This window comes from Peromyscus californicus, unplaced genomic scaffold (assembly GCF_007827085.1).
Source record: "Peromyscus californicus insignis strain IS unplaced genomic scaffold, ASM782708v3 Scaffold_11__1_contigs__length_118956290, whole genome shotgun sequence".
Classification (NCBI taxonomy): domain Eukaryota; kingdom Metazoa; phylum Chordata; class Mammalia; order Rodentia; family Cricetidae; genus Peromyscus; species Peromyscus californicus.
This window is the reverse complement of record NW_026294402.1, coordinates 103,123,332-103,145,115: the sequence shown is the minus strand read 5'-3', so window position 1 is coordinate 103,145,115 and position 21,784 is coordinate 103,123,332. Positions and strand designations below refer to the sequence as shown.

Here is a 21,784-nt window from a genome sequence, read left to right as displayed (position 1 = left end):
CTTGTATTCTCTATATTCTAATCTAACACACTACACTAGTTGAGTATTACTGCACATACCTGTACAATTATCTCATGCAGTGGGCTGAGGAAAGACATTCCTGAATATATGAGACCCCATTTCAGAAATAAACAAGATGGAGCCTAGCAAATCAGGGATTCAAGGCCAGCCTTGGTTCAACCAGTGATATAGAAACCAGCCTGTGCTATATGAAACTGTCTCACAAACCAACTACTAATAAATCAACCAACCCAAATCCCAAAAGAAGGGTGGCAGGGGGTAAAATGGATTTCTGTTTCTAACATTTTTGCTACAGTGTGTACAAAAAAGCCCAATTCGATTAAATAGGGACCTAACATACAAAAACATCAGTTATTATAGAACTTGAACTCACCTGCTTTCCATCCACTTCGATATCTGCCACATAGTTTTCAAACACCGTGGGTACATAAACCTCTGGGAATTGGTCCTTGCTGAAGACTATGAGCAAGCATGTCTTACCACAAGCTCCATCACCAACAATCACCAGTTTCTTCCTGATGGCAGCCATCGCTTAAACATAAAACAAAAGGTATTAGCTAGAATGTGTAAGAATTGGTAAGCAGCCATAGATTATGAAACATTTTATTGGCTGTGGGGGTAGGAAGGGGGTACTGTTAGTGTTCCCAAATTAAAAATTCTGGAACAGGGGCTGGAGAGATGGCTCAGTGGTTAAGAGCACTGTTCTTCCCAGAGGACCTAGGTTCAATTCTCAGTACCCACATGACAACTCACAGTTGTCTGTAACTCCAGTACCAGAGGATCTGACACCCTTACACAGACATGCATGCAGGAAAAAAAAAAAATGCACATAAAATAAAAATAAAGACATCATTTAAAAAAATTCTGGAACAATGTTCTATTTGGCATTTAAAAGCTACACACCAAACACTTTTTTCTTTCTTTTTTTTTTAAATATTTATTTGTTATGTATAATAGCCAAAAGAGGGCACCAGATCTCATTATAGATGGTTGTGAGCCACCATGTGGTTGCTGGGAATTGAACTCAGGACCTCCTGAAGAGCAGTCAGTGCTCTTAACCTCTGAGCCATCTCTCCAACCCACCAAACACTTTTCTTAACATTGAAAGATTAACGGACATCCCATAAGATGGGGAATGAAGCAGAGCTTCGTTCCTGTTACTTCTATCCAAAACCATTCGGTAAGAATTTTTAAGGAATCTACTGAAGTGAAAACAACAACAAAAAAACCAAACAGAGCTTGGAAGAGTAACTTGTCCTATAATTTTGGCACTGAGGAGCTGAGGGTGTAGGGGGACTGGACTATAGTATGAGACTCTGTCTCAAATAAAAACAGCACATACAAATTATCAGGATGAATAATGTAGGATATGGGCTGGGCATGGTAACAGGCAGACCTACGAGATTTTGAGGCCAGTCTAGTGTACACAGTAAGTAAGTTCAGGCCAGCCAGAGCTACATAGTAAGACCTTGTTTCAAAACAAAAAACCAAACCAAACCAACCAACCATAAAATAAACAAACAAAACAAAATAATCCACCAATCAGTCAAGGGGCTGGCTTAGTAAAAAGCTTGTTCCTCAAGCATGAGGATCTGAGTTCAGATCACTAGCATAGAAAGCCTGTCAAGAGAGAGCAATTGTATTTTTATACACTAGCAATGAACAATCTGGAAAATGAGTAATTTCACAGCTTGGCATGGTAGCTCTTGGAAGGTCCAGGCAGGAGGCTTACTTCCAGCATAAGGCCATAAGGTCTACCTAGTCTGTTCCAGGTCAGTGTAAGCTGTAGTATATGTTATCTCAAAAATAAATTTCGCAAATCATAGTGGGACATGACTTTTTTACTTTATTTTATTTTATTTATTTATTTATTTATTTATTTTTTTTTTTGGTTTTTCGAGACAGGGTTTCTCTGTGTAGTTTTGGTGCCTGTCCTGGATCTTACTCTGCATATCAGGCTGGCCTCGGAACTCAGAGAGATCTGCCTGGCTCTGCCTCCTGAGTGCCTAGTGGTCTACAGAGCGAGTTCTACAACAACCAAGACAGGGAAACCCTATCTCAAAAAAAAAAAAAAAAAAAAAAAAGGTGTGGTGGTATATTCTCAGCACTTGTAGAAGGACTACCCCAAATTTGAGCCTGATCTACATTTATCAAAATCTAGTTAGGACTATACTCAATTATACTTGGAATTTCACGCCTCTTAAAATAAAATTTGGGCAGCACAATGACTTAAGTTATAAAGGTGCTGCTGCTGGGCTGTAGAGGGGCACAGTGGTTAAGAGAACTGGCTGTTCTTTTTAAGGACCTGGGTTCAATTCTGAGCACCCACATTAGTTCCAGGGGATCTGTTACCATCTTCTGGAAAAGGGTGCTTGCTGCCAAGCACAGAGACCTGAGTTCAATGCCCAGCACGCACGCATACACACACACACACACACACACACACACACACACACACACACAAACACACACTAGCTACCCTGTTACTATGGCAGGGCTCCAATCACATCTTTGCCCACAGGCCTTCAGGGTATTCTCAATGCCAAAATACCTGGCATTTAAGCGCTTCTAAAATTATAACACAAACCATTTATCTTCCCATCTTTTTTTTTTCTTTGAAAAAATTTAAAAACTACATTGACTCATTCATTTGTTGAAAGGAAGGCGAATATGTCGGAGAACAGGTGGTGGGTGGACAGAGAGCAACTTCCAGGAACTTTCTTTGCTACCACATGGTTTCAAGGGATCAAACACAGGTTATTGGGCTTGGAGACAACTGCCTTTACTTGCTTTATCTTGCCAGCCAAGTCTCCCACAGTTTTATTTTTTTTTTTTTAAAGAATTTTTAATTTATTTTATGTATATATGAGTGCTCTATCTGCATGTATGACCTTATGCCAGAAGAGGGCATTAGATCCCACTATCGATGGTTGTGAGCCACCATGTGGTTGCTGGGAATTGAACTCAGGACCTCTGGAAGAGGAGCCAGTGCTCTTAACCTCTGAGCCATCTCTCCAACCCCTCCCACCGTTTTAAACCATACACCTTTATCTACTTACTAACTAGCCTTCAACATTTCTAACTCCCCCAGGGCAAAGAAACATCTTTACTGAAAACCCCTTTCCTTTTCCCAGAATGAAGGACCCTGCTTGCCTATTCGATTTTGTTCCAAATACCCATTTCTGTCCCTAAACCACCCTTTCCCCAATTACATGTTGCCTCCAAGTACAGCCTTGGGACTCTCTTAGAGCTTATATCATAAAACCATGGCTTAGCTGGACATAGCAGTCATGAATGATTTCAATCACAGCACTAGGGAGGCAGAAGCAGGTGGATCTCTGAGTTTGAGGACAGTCTGGTCTACACAGTGAGACCCCGTCTCAAAAAAACCAAACAATAATAACAACAAAACCCACCCCCTCTGAGCTACCCTACATGAGGGAGGCAGAAGTCATTTTTTCTTGGGCTTGACTTACACTCATTCCTGAAGTCTAAGTTCTTTCTCTCAGGATATAGAGCACATATACCTATCCATCTGCACCTCTCCTTACTTTCCATTGCATCCAGCATGTCATGAACACAATCAATGATATAACCATACGTACAGAAGGAACAAAGTCACAAGAAGGACATGCTTTAAAAAACACTGATAAAATAGCTGGCTCGTTTATAATTATCATCAGCTTTCTCTCAAGGCAATGACTCTTCTGTTGTTGAGATGGGGTCTCATTTAACACCAAGATTGGCCCGGAACTCAATATGTAGTAGAATCCGGCATAGATCTCACTGCCTCTACTTCCCAAGTACTAGGATTAAAGTATGTACCACCACGCCTGTTTTTGTAGTGGCTGTTTCTCATACGACTCTGAATACATTAAATTTTTTAACAAAAGAAAACAAAATTGTTGGACAAGAAAGAATCAGAAAACAGTTGTGTAGTGGGAGCACATGGCTTTAATGGCAGCACTCAGGAGGCAGAGGCAGGTGGATCTCTGCGAGTTTGAGGCCAGCCTGGGCTACATAGTGAGTTCCAGGATAGGCACAAAACTACACAGAGAAAAAACAAAAACAATAATGCAAAGATGTGTTGCATTTGTTTAACTCTGTAAAGCTATGTTACTTTGTCTGCCTGAAACACCTGACTGGTCTAATAAAGAGCTGAACAGCCAATAGCTAGGCAGGAGAGAAAAATAGGCAGGTCTGGCAGGCAGAATAAATAGGAGGAGAAATATAGGGAAGAAAGAAGGAGGATGCTAGGGGCCAGCCCACTTAGCCAGCCATGGAGTAAGAAGGAAAAAAAGATATATCAAGGTAAAAAGCCCAGAGGCAAAACATAAGGAGAAATGGGATAATTTAAGTTAGAAAAGCTGGCTATCAACAAGCCAAGTTATGGCCAAGCATTCATAGGTAAGAATTAGTCTCCATGCGTTTATTTGGGAGCTGGGTGGCAGGCCCCAAAGTAAAACAAAACAAAACAAAAAAACTACAACTTACTGCTCTTGCAGAGAACCAGGATTTGGTTCACAGCACTCACATGGCTACTCACAGCTGTCTGTAACTACCGTTTCAGGTGATACGAAGCCCTTTCTGACCTCTGCGAATACCAGGTGTGTACATGGTGCATACATCCACTCAGGCAAAACACCCTAACACATTAAAGAAATAAATAAATAGCACGGTGGCTCACATCTAGTCTCTACACTTAGTGTAGTGAGAAAATTCAACAGAGCCATTGTACCTGGCATGAATTCCAGAGTGATGGCACCTAAGCCTTGAAGGAACCTTTTGTAAATTAAATAAATAAACAGCACAGTGGCTCCCATCTATAATCTCTACACTTAGGAAGTAGAAGCAGAATTCAAGGTCTGCTTAGACTGCACAGATGCTGGTAATAAAGACTACCATTTCCAAACATCCACCCAGGATTACTAAAGTCTGGCTAATGGATCTTATGTGAGGGGAGTAACAGGGAAGAACTGCTAGAACAAGTTCTGAGGTTACAAGGGAATGGAACGTACCAGAAGTTAAAGAGTAGAAGAACAATCAACTTCTAAGGATCGTTCCTCACTGCAAGTGGAGGCTGACCACTACAGGCGGATCAAGGTGAAGTACATAGAGAGGTAAACTCCCTAGCTGCTTCCATTCTCCTTCAGTTCATTTCTCTCTTGAGTCTGTCTCAGACATATCCTAGGTTGTTCTCAGCTCTCTATGGAGCTGAGAAAGGCATGTACCACACTTGGTTTATGTGGTGCTAGGGAATCAAATACAGGGCTTTAGCCAGGTGTGGTGGCACACACCTTCAATTGCAACACTTGAGAGGCAGAAGCAGGGTTGGAGATTTAGTTCAGTGGTAGAGAGCTTGCTTAGCAAGCGCAAGGCCCTGGGTTCAGTCCTCAGCTCTGGAAAAAAAAAAAGAGGCAGAAGCAGGTAGATCTCTGTGAGTTCGAGGTCAGCCTGGTCTACACAGATTAAAAACACAAAACTCCCATAGGGCTGTGTGTGGTTCTCCATCAATTGAGTTACATCTCTAGTTCTTTTTCTCAAAAAAGCAAGACTGTAACAGTTGACAGTGACAGTGAGAAAGGATTTGCACTAAAAAAGAAGTTACACTATTCTAAAAACAAGGTGATAAATTTTAGAACTGCTAGGCAGGAACAAGGGTCACCTTTGAAGACAGAGGTCAATAGTAAAAAAGCGAGACCACTTAATATATCCTGGTACTCTATTGCAGGTACAGAATTAAGTGAAGAGTTGGACTTAACCATAGCTGAAGTTCCACTAGATAAAATAAGAAAAGAGGAGTAGGCTGAAGGATGTAGCTCATCAGGTAGAGAATTTGTCTAACACACAATGCCTCCAGTTCAATGCCCACCACCACAGAAACCTAGTGTGGAGGCACACATGAGATACTGTCTCAAGGGTGAAGGAGAGGTGGGAGGAGAGAAGAGAGAAAGGAAATGGGGAAAAGGTTAAAATATTGAAAACAAGGAGGTGATAATTAGAGTGATAAACTGAAAAGGAGGGGAATGAAAGGATGGTAGATCAATAAACTCTAAGTTCCAGTGTGGTGGAAGCATTTCAGTGTTTAAATAAATGTTTGAATACACAATAAATGGGTACAACTCTAGGGATCACATATCCTTCTGTAGTGTCTTCATTTACAAAATGAGATGACAATGCTTAAAAACAAAACAAACAAAAAAACACTAATATATTTTAAAATGCACTGACTTGAAAACAATTTGTAGATCAAAGGGATTAGAAAAAAATAGCTTACTATGCTTTGTTTGTTCTTTGTTTTTTTTTTCTTTTTTCTCTTCTAGTTTTTCGAGACAGGTGTTCTCTGCTTAACAACTCTGGCTGTCCTGGAACTCCTTTGTAGATCAGGCTGGCCTCAAACTCAAGAGATCCACCTGCCTCTGCCTCCCGAGTGCTGGGATTGTAGGCACCTCCACCGCCTGGCTTCATTTATTTATTTTTGAGATAGGTCTCTCTATGGTCAAGGCTGTTCAGGAGCTTGATATGTAGCCCAGGCTGGCCCTGAACTCAGAGCTTCTCCTGATTCTGCCTCCCAAATTCTGGAATTAAAGGCATGCTCCACCACGCCCTGTCTGTCCGCGCGCGCGCGGTGTGTGTGTGTGTGTGTGTGTGTGTGTGTGTATTTTGTTTGTTCAAGACAAGTCTTTTTTTTTTTTTTTGTTAAAGATTTATTTATTTATTATGTATACAGTATTCTGCCTGCATGTGTCCCTGCAGGCCAGAAGAGGGCACCAGATCTCATTACAAGTGGTTGTGAGACACCATGTGGTTGCTGGGAATTGAACTCAGGACCTTTAGAAGGGCAGTCGGTGCTCTTAACCACTGAGCCATCTCTCCAGCCCCCAAGACAAGTCTTACTATGCCTTGAACTTACTATGTAGCTCTGGCTGGCCTCAAAACTGAGATCCACCTGCCTCTGCCTCTCTCTGGAGTGGTGGGATTAAAGGCGTGTATCATCACAACCCATGTACAAGAAAGCAGCCTGAGCAAGCCAATGGGGAGCAAACCAGTTAAGTGTTCTTTCCTCCAGTCTCTTGCTTCAGTTCCTGCCTCCAGCTCTTGCTCTGGCTTCTCCTGATGATGAACTATATGTGACTTGTAAACGGAAATCAACCCTGTCCTTCCCAAGTTACTTTTGGTCATGGTGTTTACCACAGCAACAAAAAGCAAACAAGAACACTAGTCCAACCAACACTGGTCACTCCCTACAAGGAAGTAAAACAAGATTAACTAGGCCAGGCAGTGGTGGTACACACCTTTAATCCTAGCACCAGGGAGGCAGAGGCAGGTGGATCTCTGATTTGAGGCCAGCCTGGTCTACAGAGCTAATTCCAAGACAGCCAGGGCTGTTACACAGAAAAACCTTGTCTCAAAAAAAAGAAAGAAAGAAAAAAAAAGAAAAGAAAGGTATCTGCTTTGCAGAGGACCTGGATTTTATTCCAAGCACTCACATGGTGGCTCACAACCAACCCTAACTCCAGTCCCAAGGGATCCTATACCCTCTTCTGACCTCTGTAGGTAGGCACCAGGTATACATGATTCACATAAACACATAAATATATTCAGGAAAACCATTTATATATAAATTTTTAAAAACTATAATTAAAAACCACAGAGCTTTGTAAATGAGATAGACTCGTAATGAATCCCACAGTAGAAGAGGAGAACTGACTTGAAAGCTGTAACAGCTAATGCTTATCTTTTTTGTACACACCACTGTCTGATCTATAAGGTCTAATAACAAAGAGCTATATTTTAATTCTTATATTTCCTATAATACTTAGCAGGGTCAAAAATAGCATTGAATAGATATGTATAAGATTAAGAAACTTAGCCTTTCCAAATAAACAGATATAAATGTGTTACTGGTATATGAAGAAGGTTTTAGGTTTTTATATTTTGTTCTGAGACAGGAGTCTCATTATGTAGTCATGGCCTGGAATTAACTATGTAGACCAAGCTGGTCTAGAACTCAGATCCACATGCCTCTACCTCATTTAGCCAAAGAGTTTGTTTTGTTTTGGGGACACTAGAACACGAACCAAGGACCTTGTATATGCTAGGTAAGAGCTCTGACACTGAGTTACAATCCCTACTCTTACTTTTTTTTGAGACAAACTAGGCATGGCGGCACGTGGCAGGAGGATCTCTGAGTTGGAGGCCAGTCTGGTCTACAGAGTGATTACAGGACAGCCAGGGATATGTAGAGACCCTGTCTCCAAAAATTAAAACAACAAAAGAACATACCCAGCCCAGATTAGCTTGAAACTCAAGGCCTTCTCGCCTCAATCTTCTGCTTACTGGTATTACACATGTACATTTGTTAGACATGGTTTTAACTTTTCTTGTTTGTTTTTTTTCTTTAGAGACAGGGTTTCTCTGTGTAGTAGCTTTGGAGCCTATCCTGGAACTCTGTAGCCTAGGCTGGCCTAGAACTCATAGAGATCCACCTCCCTGTCTCCTGGGTGATGGGATTAAAGGTGTGTGCCACCACTGCCTGCAGGTTTTTAACTTTTAACTTTTGCAAAGGACACTATCAAATGTTCAGATAATAAAGTTAGACACTACTCTTCTTAGTTACTGGCCTTCTTTTCTGAGTCTAAAGTCTCATTACTGAAACAGGAAATTACTTCTTTCCAAACAAGACCTACAAGTAAGTAGGAAGTATGTGTCAATCACTGTATTAAAATTTCTGTAGTCCTTACAGTCATATCTAAAACAAAGTCTGAATATCTATTTATCATCTCAGATATGACAAAGCTGTAAGATGAATATACCCTTAGAATATTCTAGAAAGCAGGCTTTTACCAAAATGAAGTTCATTATGAAAGACTAAAAGCTCTTGTTATTAACAGCTAAACACTGAAGACTGCAATGCTTTTTTCATAAAGTAGAAGAGAATCAGTTACTCAAATAGGGTATTTTTCTTAAAAGGAAACCAATCTTTTTTCCTCTAACATTTCTTTCTTGCATTGTAGGAAGCATTCCTATGAAAAAGAGAAAGGGCCTGGAAATCATGTTACTATTCCTATATCTGATCTTGTCATAATCATGGTAAATTTACTGTACTTGGAGGAAGATGTGAGCAGATCTGGAATAGATTAGCTAACACACTTCTTCTACAAAGAGGTCCAGGTTGACTCTCCTCTGCTCCATCATCACCACCTAAAACACCACCATTATTCTACTTGACCAAACACTTCATTTAGATTTCAAATTCTGACATGTTTTTCACTAGGACACATCTATCACATGACTACTCAACAAAACCAAACATCAGCTGCATAAGCAAGTTCTGTATAGATCAGCTACAATTTAGGTTTTACTAGAATCTGATTTTAGTTATAAACACATAGATGGCAACAGACTAGAATGTCAGTGGTTTACAGCAATAGTTAATCAGCTCATTAGTTGAGAGTAATCCCTACTTTCTCACTTTGCTGTTTTCAGCATCGGTTTCCTTTATTTGTCAGAAGACAGTAACAGAAATTACAAAACACAGCCAGGGAGATGGTTTGGGGGTAAAGGCTGGCCTTGACCTACTCATTCTGGCACCTCCACCCCCAAGTGCTAAGAATACTGGCATATTTCATACCTGGCTCTTCTAGAACTGAAATTATTAGCTGGATAATTTTAATGACTTTTTAGCTTCTACATAGATCATAATACTTTTTCTTTTTTCTTTTTGGTTTTTCCAGACAGGGTTTCTCTGTGTAATAGTCCTGGCTGTTCTAGAATTTGCTTATGGAGACCAGGCTAGCCTCAAACTTACAAAGGTCCGCCTGTATCTGCCTCCCAATGCTGGGATTAATACTTTTTAACACTGACAGCCTATCTATCTCTTCAATAATTTTTTGCTTATTTTTGACATATCAGAAGCCAAAAAAGACATCTGAGGTGGTCCTAGTTAGTAATGAATGCATTAAAGACACTTATTAGCCAAACATTATCAGCAGGCACAAAACAGTTCTCCAGCCAAGAAGCAGAAGTGGAAATAATTCATCTGAATTACTATGCCTCTGCAGGATCAAGATTTTAGGAAGATAATGAATAAATTTCCATGTAGATAAAATAACCATAGCTTTAAAAATGACTAATTCAGCATACTTAAGATAATTATAATTTTACCTCATGTATCTTCAAAAGGCCAATTATAACAGCGATGATTACAGCAAGCTTTCTACCATTTCTAGACACTTGGACACCAAACAAAATGCAAAACAATCTCATTTTTCAAGGGCTCAATAATGAGGTTGGGGTGTAGTTCAGCAGCAGTGCTTCCTTCTGGCATATGTGGAAAGGCTTGGGTTTGAACCTTAGCACTACAAAAAATAAAGTGAAACCTCTAATATACAGGATATAACATTAAAAACGGAGGTTATAACTTATCCTGTTGACATTATTTCAAGTATGTAATTCTGAGACTTTATCTCTCAAACATGTATGCTAAAATCTATGCATCTTAGTTTTTTTTTTCTCTAAATCAAAAAATGTATGTATGATGCTGATGACTATTAGAAAAACAAAAGTTGCTGGGCGGTGGTGGTGCACACCACCACATCCCAGCACTCTGGAGGCAGAGGCAGGCAGATCTCTATGAGTTCAAGGCCAGCCTGGGCTACAAGAATCAATTCCAGGAAAGGCTCCAAAGCTACACAGAGAAACTCTTCCTCCCCCCACACCCCCCCCCAAAAAAAAACAAACACATGATTTAGCTGGGTGAGGTAGTACATACCCTTTAATCCCACCACTTGGGAAGCAGAGGCAAGTGGATCTCTGAGACCAGCCAGCCAGGTCTACAAAGAGAGTTCCAGGACAGCCAGGGTTACATAAAAACCCTGTCTCCCTCTCCCCCCAAAAAGAGCCTGGTATATATACATTAACACTTCTTGCAAACCTGGGTTGTTGTTTTTTTCCAGTATTAATTTCTTTTAAAATTTATTAATTTTTATTTTATGTGTATGGGTGTTTTGCCTGCATGTATGTCTGTCCACTCCTCTGGTGCCCACCGAGGCCAGAGGAGAGTATTGGAATCCTGGAACTCCTAGTTACAGAGGGTTGTAAACTCCACGTGGGCACTGGAAACTGAATTTGGTTCACTGGTTCTCAACCTGTTTGAAGGACCTTTTCACAGGTGTTGCATGTTAGACATCCTGCATATCAGATAATTACATTATGATTCATAACAGTAGCAAATTAGTTATGAAGTAGCAACAAAGTAATTTTATGGTTGGGGGTCACCACAACCTGAGGAACTGTATTAAAGGGTTCCATTAGGAAGGTTGAGAACCAATACTCTAAAAGAACAGCAAGTGCTCTTAGCAGCCAAGCCATCTCTCCATCCTCCAACGTTAATTTTTTTTTTTTTTTTTGGTTTTTCGAGACAGGGTTTCTCTGTGTATAGCTTTGCGCCTTTCCTGGAACTCACTTGGTAGTCCAGGCTGGCCTCGAACTCACAGAGATCCGCCTGGCTCTGCCTCCCGAGTGCTGGGATTAAAGGCGTGCGCCACCACCGCCCGGCTCCAATGTTAATTTTTTTAAAGATCTCTTCTTTTGTTTTATTTTATGTGTAGGTGTGTGTTTTGCCTGTGTGTCTCAATGTAAACACAATAAAAAACACCTTGGTTGAATTCTGGGTAGAGTGCTGACTGCAAACAAGAAAATAACCAAAAATTCTGGAGACATTAATTTCAGGAATTCTAAAACCCACAGCCTATAACTACTATTGCCAACACAGTAAAGTATCTATCCTTCCCTACTGGTTAAGCCCATGCTTAGAGCTCCATCGTAAGGCCTTTCCTCAGCTCCCAATGTACATCAGGCCATTTAGTGCTTTCTTGCAGCACCTCACACTTCTATCAGCCTCACATATCATGTTCCTCCAGGGTTTCCTTTTGCCAAAACCTATTAACCTAAGAACATTATCTGTCTTGTTCACCATTACTGGACAAGTACATAATAGGCAGTACTCAAATCAAACAAATCTGGGGGGGGGGGTGCACTTGAGTGTGCAGGTGCATGAACCCAAAGGACGCCTTCCTTTACTGCTCTCTCTCTGCCTTGGTGCCTTGAGACGGGGGTCTCTTACTCAACTGGAAGCTCACTCTTTTCACCAAGCTGGCTGGCCCAGGAGCTCCTAGGATCTACCTATATCTGCCTCTGCTCCCTCACCCTCCTGCTAGGGTTATGGGCTAGCATAGTCATGCTTGAATTTTTTTTCCATGGGTGTAAGTCTGTGCTTCCTGTGAAAGCATTCTTAACCACTGAACTATTTCTCTAGCTATGAACAAAGTTTTAGAATCAAACAATCCTTATATAGTCAATCAATGGCACAACAGATTCATTTTTAAATTTATTATGGGTCAGTGAAAAATGCAAAAATAAATTATGTAAAGAAATGTTTATTTTGCTCGGTGTAATTGTGTAAGCCTTTAGTCCCAGCACTTGGAGGCAGAAGTAGGCATGTCTCTGAGAGTTTGAGGTCAACCTGGTCTACATAGTGAGTTCCAGGCAAGCCAGGACTACATTACAGTGAGACCCTGCCTCAAAAAAATGTTTTTAGTATGTGTGTTCACGTATGCAGGAGCACGTGGAGGCCAGAGGTCGACCTCCGCTGTCATTCTTCGGGAGTCTCACTACTTGGTTGTGAAACAACATCTCTCACTGGGTCCTGGGGCTTATCCATTTTAGAAAGGCTGACTGGTCAGAGAGGCCCAGGGAACAACTGCCCGTCTCTGCCTCCCTCAGTGCTGGGATTACAAGTGTAAGCAACCATTTCCATCTTTTTATGTGGGCACTGGGGACTGAGCTCAGGCCTTCTCAGGCAGCAAGCACTTTACTGAGCAAGTGGTCGCCCCAGCCCCATGGCGTATGGACCAGGGACACTCCTGTAATTCTACAATGAGAAGGTTGATAACGAAAGATTCAGAGTCTGAGGTCAGCCTGAAATACACAGTAAGACACTGCAAAAGGGGATGGAGAAATGGCTTAGTGGTTAATAGTACTGGTTGCTCTTCCAGAGGATCCGGGTTTGATTCCTAGCACCCACATGGCAGCTTTTATCTAATTCCAGTTTCATGTTATCTGGTGCCCTCTTCTGGCATCTGCAGGTATCGCACAAACAGTGCAAAGACATACAAGATGACAAAAACACCAATATACAAAAAATGTAGACCTTTTCAAAGACACTGCAAAAATAAATGAATGAAGGCAGAAGGAAGGCAATAAAAGGAAAAGAGAGAAGGGGACTGCCATACATGATTGAATAAGAAAGGTAGCCAGTGACCAAAAAAAAGGGGGGGGGGAGACAAATCAGGTGTGGTAGCTCATGCCTGTAATGCTGGCACTTGAGAGGGTAAGGCAGGAAGGAGGATTGCCTAGACTGCAAGGCTACAAGTGAGTTCTAGGAGAGCTTATGTCACTATGGGAAATCCAGTCTTAAGACACAAGTGCAAGACAGGAAGTCTTGCAAAAGTCAGAATGAAAAAGTAAAAATAGTGTTATTAGTAAGCAGCTTAGTAGGTAGAGGTGCCTACCACTAGGCATGTGACCTGCCTTTGATCACATGGAAGAAGGAAATCAACTCCCCACAAGTTATCTTCTGTGAATTACAGGACAGCCAGAGTTACATAAAGAGATCCTTTCTCAAAAATAAAAAACAGCCAGGTGGTCATGCCTGTTAATCCCAGAACTTGAGAGGCAGAGTCAGGTGAATCTGAGTTTGAAGCCAGCCAGGTCTACAGAGTGAGTTCCAGGATGTCCAGGGCTACACAGAGAAACCCTGTCTTGAAAAACAAACAAAAACCGATGGGCAGTGGTGGGGCATGCCTTTAATCCCAGCACTCAGGAAGCAGAGGCAGGGGAATCTCTGAGTTTGAGGCCAGCCTGGTCTACAGAGCAAGTTCCAGGAGAACCATGGCTACACAGAGAAACCCTGTCTCAAAAAAAAAAAAAAAAAACAAAAAGAAAAGAAGGAAGGAAAAAAGAAAAAAGGAGTGGGTAAGCAAGAAATAGAAGCCTATAGATGAAAAGACTTATTTTCTAGGGGCTGGTAAGCGCTTGCAGTACAAACCTGAGAACCTGAGTCTGAAGCTTTAACATCCACATAAAAAGGACGACATGACAACATGTGCCCACAGTCAACTGAAAAGTGAAGACAGGAGGGCCCCAGGTGTCTCCTGGCCAGCCAGTGACACCAAATGGAAAGCTTCAGTAAGGCAGGGCCAAGTGTGCTGGCACACAGTCCCAGCACCTAGGAGGCAGAGGCAGGCACATCTGTTCCAGGTCAGCCGGGGGTTACAAAGTAAGACTATGTCTTTAAAAAAAGAAAAAAGCAAATAAAGGAATTAAAATTCCAAACAGACAAGACAGTCTTTGTTTTCTTCAGATGTGTTCCTTTATAGTTTTTTAGTAACCATTTATCAAATAAGTAAAGTTAAAAGCACAAACTACTTTTACCACTCGTCATACCATGACAAAGATTAAAGTTAACCAAATCCAGCAGCAAGATATGTTCACTGCTAGGCAGCTGAAGCAGACAGACCGTGAGTTCAAGACTAGCCTGACCTATCCAAGATCCTATCTTTAAAAAAAAAAAAAAAAAAAGGAACAAAAGGCAAGCAAGAAAGGAGACAGGACCAGTGAGCTGTCTCAGTGGGTTAAGATGACCACCATCAAGGCTGATGGAAGGAGAGCATCAACTCTTGCATTTTGTCCTCTGATTACCACATTCCTCCCAAAATAAATATAAACAAATAGAAAAGAAAATGGAGTTGGTGGCTCATCAGACAAAGGTCCTTGCTACCAAGCCTGATGACCTTTAATTCAATCCCTGGTACTCACCTGGTAGAAGGAGAGAACTGACTTCCACAGTTGTCCTCTGACATACAAGTAATAGAAAAAATTTAAATGCCCCCAAGATTGGAGGACAAGAAAATCACTAATAGTAATTATTAACAGTACTCACGGTTCCACAAATTTTGTATTAATAATGATCTCTTGATATGAGAAAAGGAAACACAGCAAGAAATAACTGACTTACATACCTTACAGAGATGCTGAAAAACACACAGCTTCCGTGACAGTGGCTGTACAAAGTACCTGGAAGTTCTCAGATGCAAGGCTATAAAATTAAGAAAAATAAGTTCATTTTATAATGACAAAAACAAACAATGTAAATGTCAGTCCAGAAGGAAAATGTGCAGGACTACTCAACAGCATTTGAGGTACTCTTCAATGGCATCCTCGGCCGGAGATTCTTGGGCCATAGCCCTTAACCACTACACAACTACAGCCTACCACTTTATGGCAGTGGTTATCAACCTTCCCAATGCTGCGACCGTCTAATGTAACTCATGTTCACATGTTGTGGTGACCTCCAACCATAAAATTATTTCGTTGCTACTTCACTACTTTATCATTGTAATTTTAGTACCATTATGAATCATAATGTACCTATTTCTGGAGTTTTGTCAAAGGGGTCAAGACCCACAGGTTGAAAACTGCTGCTTTATGCCCCACCCCAATCAATTTTGCAGAGGCCTACCCATTCCACGGCTTTTTTTTTCTTTTGTCACTGCTGTTATCAACCTCAATTGAGTTGATTTGCTGCCCAACTCAAACCACCTCCACTAACTTGAGAGACACAGAGACTCATCACAATTAGATGCAAGCATACAAAGTTGGGCTTGGCACTGGTATAAAGCTTTGGTAGCTTTAAGAATTCAACCTGCGGGCTGGAGAAATGGCTCAGAGGTTAAGAGCACTGACTGCTCTTCCAGAGGTCCTGAGTTCAATTCCCAGCAACCACATGGTGGCTCACAACCATCTGTAATGAGATCTGGTGCCCTCTTCTGGCCTGCAGGGATACATGCTGTATACATAATAAATAAATAAATATTTAAAAAAAAAAAAAAAAAAAGAATTCAACCTGCAGTCAGGCGGTAATGGCACACACCTTTAATCCCAGCACTCTGGAGGCAGAGGCAGAACTCTGTGAGTTCGAAGGCAGCCTGGTCTATGAGGGAGTCCCAGGACAGCCAAGGCTGTTACACAGAGAAATCCTGTCTTGAAAAACCAAAAGAATTCCACCTGCTAAGCCATCATTGATGAAGGCAGTCTTTAGCGCCTCTTGTAAAGCAGTATTAAGGTCATTACACCTCTAGAAGCAACACTTTCCTTGGCTATAGTGGTAGAATGTGGGTGAAACCAAATATTGAACACACTGGACCTTTTGCTCAACTTAGTGGTATCAAGGGAAAAGCTAATTTCCAATAAACATCATAAAAATATATCATTTATACCACCCATAACCTTTTTTAAAAAAAATTATTTTTAGCCAGGTGTAGTGACACATGCTTTTAATCCCAGCAGACACGGGCAGATCTGAGAGTTTGAGGCCAGCCTAGTCTACGAGTGAATTCCAGAACAGCCAGGACTATACAAAGAAACCCTGTCTTGGAGAGAGAGAGAAAAAAAAAAAAAAACTTTTAAAATATATTTTTAGTTGAAGGCATGGCATGATGGCACACATCTATAATTTCAGACTCAGGAAGCAGAGGCAGGTGGATGTCTGTGAGTTCCAGGTCAGCCAGGGCTACATAGAAACCCTGCCTGACTGGCGGTGGTGACACATGCCTTAATCCCAGCACTCTTGAGGCAGAGGCAGATGGATCTCTGTGAGTTCGAGGCCAGCCTGGGCTACAGAGTGAGTTCCATGACAGGCTCCAAAGCTACACAGAGAAACCCTGTCTCAAAAAAAAAAAAAAAAAAACAGAAGCCCTGCCTCAAAAAAAAAAAAAAAAAAAAAAAAAAAAAAAAAAAACACCAGATTAAAAAGAGAGAGAAAAGATTTTTAACTGAAATAGAATTACATAACTTTCCCCCTCCCATGCACCCCACAACCCCTAAAGTTGATAGCCTTTTTTATTATTGTTACATACATAGATGTATGTATATGTATGCACAAATATATAACTACAACCTTCTGAGTCTTTTTGTCGTTGTGTGGACATTGTTTCAGAGCTGGCCACTTCTGTAAGGAACAACCAATAAGGAAGAGGCTAGGTCTCCCTCTCCCAGCAGTCATCAGTTGCCTGCCTATAGTTCTTTGTCTAAGGTATGACCCCATGAATTTCTCCCCTTCCATGCTAGCATGTCCACTGATATTGCTATCAACCTTATTTTTCAAATATAATACATGCTGTCCTTTTAGAGTAAAACAGATGAATTCTATATACAAATTTCCCCAATTAAGAAAAAACATTTTTATAGATATTTATTTAACTACTTTGTGTGGTAAGGAAAGTCAGAGGATAACTTGGGGGAGTTAGTTCTCTTGCATCATATGGTTCTCAGGAATTAAAATCAGGGTTCCCATGGCAGTCACCTTTACTAGCTGAGATACCTCAACTGGTCTGTACCCAATGCTTTTTTTTTCTTTTTTGTAATAGTCTCACTGCATAGCCCTGCTTGGCCTGGAAACTCAGTACATATACAAAGATAGCCTTAAACTCAAGAGATCCCTCTGCCTCTGAAGTGTTGGGATTAAAGGAGTGAACTATCATACTCAACTCCAAAGTTTCATGACAATATTACTTTCTCCCCAATTATTTATATGTGTGTATACATACATGTGAATGTGTATGAGCAAATGCTACAGTGCACATGTAGAGAGATCAGAGTATGGTATATGGGAGTTGATTCCCTTAAATTCCAACACGTGGAAGCTGGTGGGGTGGTGGTGGCGGTGGCGGTGGCGGTGGCGGTGGCGGCAGTGCACGCCTTTAATCATTCGAGAGGCAGAAGCAGGCAGATCTCTGTGAGTTCAAGGTCAGCCTGGGCTACAGAGTCAGTTCCAGGAAAGGCGCAAAGCTACACAGAAAAACCTTGTCTCGAAAAAAAACCCAAAAACCAAAAAAAAAAAAAAAAAAAAAAAAAAAAAAAAAAATCAGCATGTGGGGTCCCAGGACAGAGCTACAGTGGTCAGGCTTGGTGGCAGATACCTTTACCTACTGAGCCACTTTGCTGGCTCTGTTATACAAAATCTTTCTTTTCTTTTTTATGCACAATCATGTTTTGCCTGAAATTATATATGTACACATGTGTGCCTGGTGCCCTGAGAGGTCAGAAGAGGACACTAGATCTCATGGAACTAGAGTTGGATGTTTGAGAGCTGCCATATGGGTGCAAGTAACTGAACCCAAGTCCACTGTAAGAGTAGTATGTGCTCTTAATCACTGAGTGTCTCTCCAGTCCCCCTATGATATAAATCTTTAATCACTTTACAAGTGCCCTCCCTGTGCTGGCTAGTTTTATGCCAACTTGACACAAGCTAGAGTCATCCAAGAGGAAGGAACCTCAATTGAGAAAATGCTTTCATAAGATTCAGCTGCAGGGAGCCGGGCATGGTGGCGACATGTCTTTAACCCCAGCACTAGGGAGGCAGAGGCAGGCAGATCTCTGTGAGTTCAAGACCAGCCTGGTCTACAAAGCCAGTTCCAGGACAGCCAGGGCTGTTACACAGGGAAACCTGGGGTGGGTGGGTATGCGTGTGGCATTATTCAGCTGCAGGCAAGCCTATAGGGCATTTTCTTAATCGATGGAGGAGGGCACAGTCCACTGTGAATGAGGACACCTCTGGGCTGGTGGGTCCTGGATTCTATAAGAAAGCAGGCTTAGCTGGGCGGAGGTGGCGCACGCCTTTAATCCCAGCATTCAGGAGGCAGAGCCAGGTGGATCTCTGTGAGTTCGAGGCCAGCCTGGTCTACAGCGTGAGATCCAGAACAGGCACCAAAAGTACACGAGAGGGGTTGGGGATTTAGCTCGGTGGCAGAGGCAAGCACAAGGCCCTGGGTTTGGTCCTCAGCTCCAGAAAATTAAAAATAAAATAAAATAAAAGTACACGGAGAAACCCTGTCTCAAAAAACAAACAAACAAAAAACCCAAAAAACAAACAAACAAACAAACAAACAAACAAAGGAAAGCAAGCAAGCTTAGCAAGCCAATAAGCAGCATAAGCAGCACTCCTCCATGGCCTCCACATCAGCTCCTGCCTCCAGGTTCCTGCCCTGTCTGAGTTCTTGCCTTGGCTTCCCTCAATGGACTATGAGGTGTAAACCAAATAAACTCTTCCCTCCAAGCTGCTTTTGGATCCCATGTTTCATCACAGCAGATAAAATAATATATGTAGCTGAAGCTGGCCTCAAATTTGGAACAATCCTCCTGCTTCAGCCACCCTCCTGAGAGTTGGGATTGCAGGTACGCACGAAAACTGGTCAGGCTATTGAGAGTTTTGTTGCTGTTTTAATGTGTTCACATGTTTTGCCTGCATGTATATCTGTGTACCACTTGCATGCTTGATGCCCAAGGAAGCCAAAAGGTGTCAGATATCCTGGAAATAGATGACGAAGAGCCACAATGTGTGTGCTGGGAATCAAATCTGGATCCTCTGCAAGTGTAGTAAGTGCTTTCTAACAGCCCAGCCATCATCATGCCAGCCTGCCAATTTCCCCTCTATATTAAAAAACAAAAACACAACAACAAAAAAGGGATTGTAACTTTAACTCCACTGAGTATAATAAATCCAAGCCACTCAGGAGATAAGAGACAGGAAAATCAGAAGATTCTAAGCCAGCCTCACAAAAAGCCAGAATAGTCACACACATCTGTAATGCCTGAAACCAGGGAGAGAGAGGGGCAGGAGGATCAAGATTTATTTTTAATTATTTATTTTTGTTTTATGTGCATTTGTATTTTGCCTGCATATATGTCTGTGTGAGAATGCCGGATCCAGAATGCCGGTCTGTAATTGGAGTTACAGTTGTGAGCTGCCATGTGGGTCCTGGGAATTGAACCCGGGTCTTCTGGAAGAACAGCCAGTGCTCTTAACCACAGAGCCATCTCTCTAGTCTCGAGGATGAAGAAATCTAAGGTTATTCTTGGCTACGTACCCAGTTTTAAGTCAGCCCAGGTTCCATGAGACCCTGTCTCAAAAAAATTTTTTTCAGATCATACTATTCCCCAACTTTAAAACAGAACAACAAATATAACACCTAATAAGCATCTTATCTCAGAACAATCCCAAAGCCAGACAAAGCCTGTTGGCTCATGTCTATAACCTTAACATTCGGGAGGCTAAGACAAGAGGACTGCCAGGGGTCAAAAGGCCTAAGCTACACAGTGAGTTCCAGGCCAGCCTAAGCTACAGTGTAAAGTGTAAGGGCTGCCAACAAAAAGAACAAACCCGATGGGTAATGGTGGCGCAGGCCTTTAATCCCAGCACTCCAGAGGCAGAAGCAAGCAGATCTCTGAGTTCAAGACCAGCCCTGGTCTTCAGTTTTCCAGGACAGCCAAGGATATAAAGAAAAATCCTGTCTTGAAAAATAACACAAAACAAACGACCCCAAAAAATAAAATAACAAACCCAAAGAATTTCTTATATCCTAAAGATACTACATGATCTGGCCTCTGCTCATCTCTCTAAACTCATTTTGCCTCCCACTATTTCATTAGCTGCTTGTTCTCCTCTTGAATTTAAGATACTATCATAAATAAACTCGAATATATTTACTCTACCTACCCCGACAGGGGGAATGAATTGTGGGGCAGATGCTAGTAATATCAGCACTTAGGAGGTGGAAGCAAAGGACTGACAAGAGTTTAAGTCCAACCTAGCTCTATTAGCAAGATCCCTTTTCAAAGGATACCCCAACCTCTTTGCCCAAATCAAGTTCAGTTTGGTATGAACTGCATATTACTTACAATTACTAATGCTGTATCTCATACTTTGATCACTTAGTATAAAAGGGCAGTCAGAAGAAAAATTTTAAGTACCCCTAGAATCATTTGAAGCGAACACCCATAAAGTGAAACCAACAACCAGAATAAGCAGCTTTACTGTCTGCCTTGTTCACTCACATGGTCTGCATAATTAATATACAAACCTTCACTTAAAATACTGCAGCATCGCCGGGCGGTGGTGGCGCACGCCTTTAATCCCAGCACTCGGGAGGCAGAGCCAGGCGGATCTCTGTGAGTTCGAGGCCAGCCTGGTCTCCAAAGCGAGTTCCAGGAAAGGCGCAAAGCTACACAGAGAAACCCTGTCTCGAAAAAACCAAAAAAAAAAAAAAAAAACTGCAGCATCATAGGTTAAAATGAGTCAGGAATGGTGGTTTACACCTGTAATCCCTGCACTAGGGAAACTGAAGCAGAAGATCTATCTCAATTGTGAGGCCAGCTTGGACTATACAGAGTGCCAAGCCAGACAGAGCTACATATAAGACTGTCTCAAAAATCAAACAAGAAGTCACTTGAAATAGGGACTTTACAGCTGGGTGGAGATGGTAAATGCCTTTAATCCCAGCACTTGGGAGGCAGAGGCAGGCAGGATCTTTGAGTTTGAGGCCATCCTGGTCTATAGAACAAGTTCCAAGGTAGCCAGGGTTACACAGAGAAACCCTACTGGGGGTGGGGGGAGGGAGATAGGGATTTTACAATAACTACTAACTTCAAACTACTTTTGAAATTTATTGTCACAAATATCTAGTGTCACCAAAACACACCAGTAAGATACATGTCTCAATGTTGTAAGCTAGGCATGGTAGCTCACACCTGCAACCCCAGCACTTAGGAGGGCAAAGAAAGAACTGCTACAAGTTCAAGGCCAGCCTGGGCTACACAGTGAGTTTCCAGGCCAGCCTCACCTACAGAGTGAAAACTCTGTCTC

General features: G+C 41.8%; 1 protein-coding gene across 2 annotated transcripts in view; it reads right to left on the bottom strand.

Annotated features, from left to right (window-relative positions):
* Rhoa (ras homolog family member A) overlaps positions 1-21,784 on the bottom strand; it is a 34,515-nt gene that overhangs the window by 9,469 nt on the left and 3,262 nt on the right. Inside the window, exons 2-3 of one of the 2 annotated variants that reach the window (XM_052720916.1) lie at positions 15,105-15,181; positions 395-552 (exon numbers count right to left, since the gene is read on the bottom strand). In XM_052720916.1, coding sequence (XP_052576876.1) covers positions 395-550 — 156 coding nt within the window. In that variant the 5' untranslated portion in view covers positions 551-552; positions 15,105-15,181. The remainder of the gene's footprint in view (positions 1-394; positions 553-15,104; positions 15,182-21,784) is intronic. The other variant, XM_052720920.1, reaches the window with a different exon arrangement.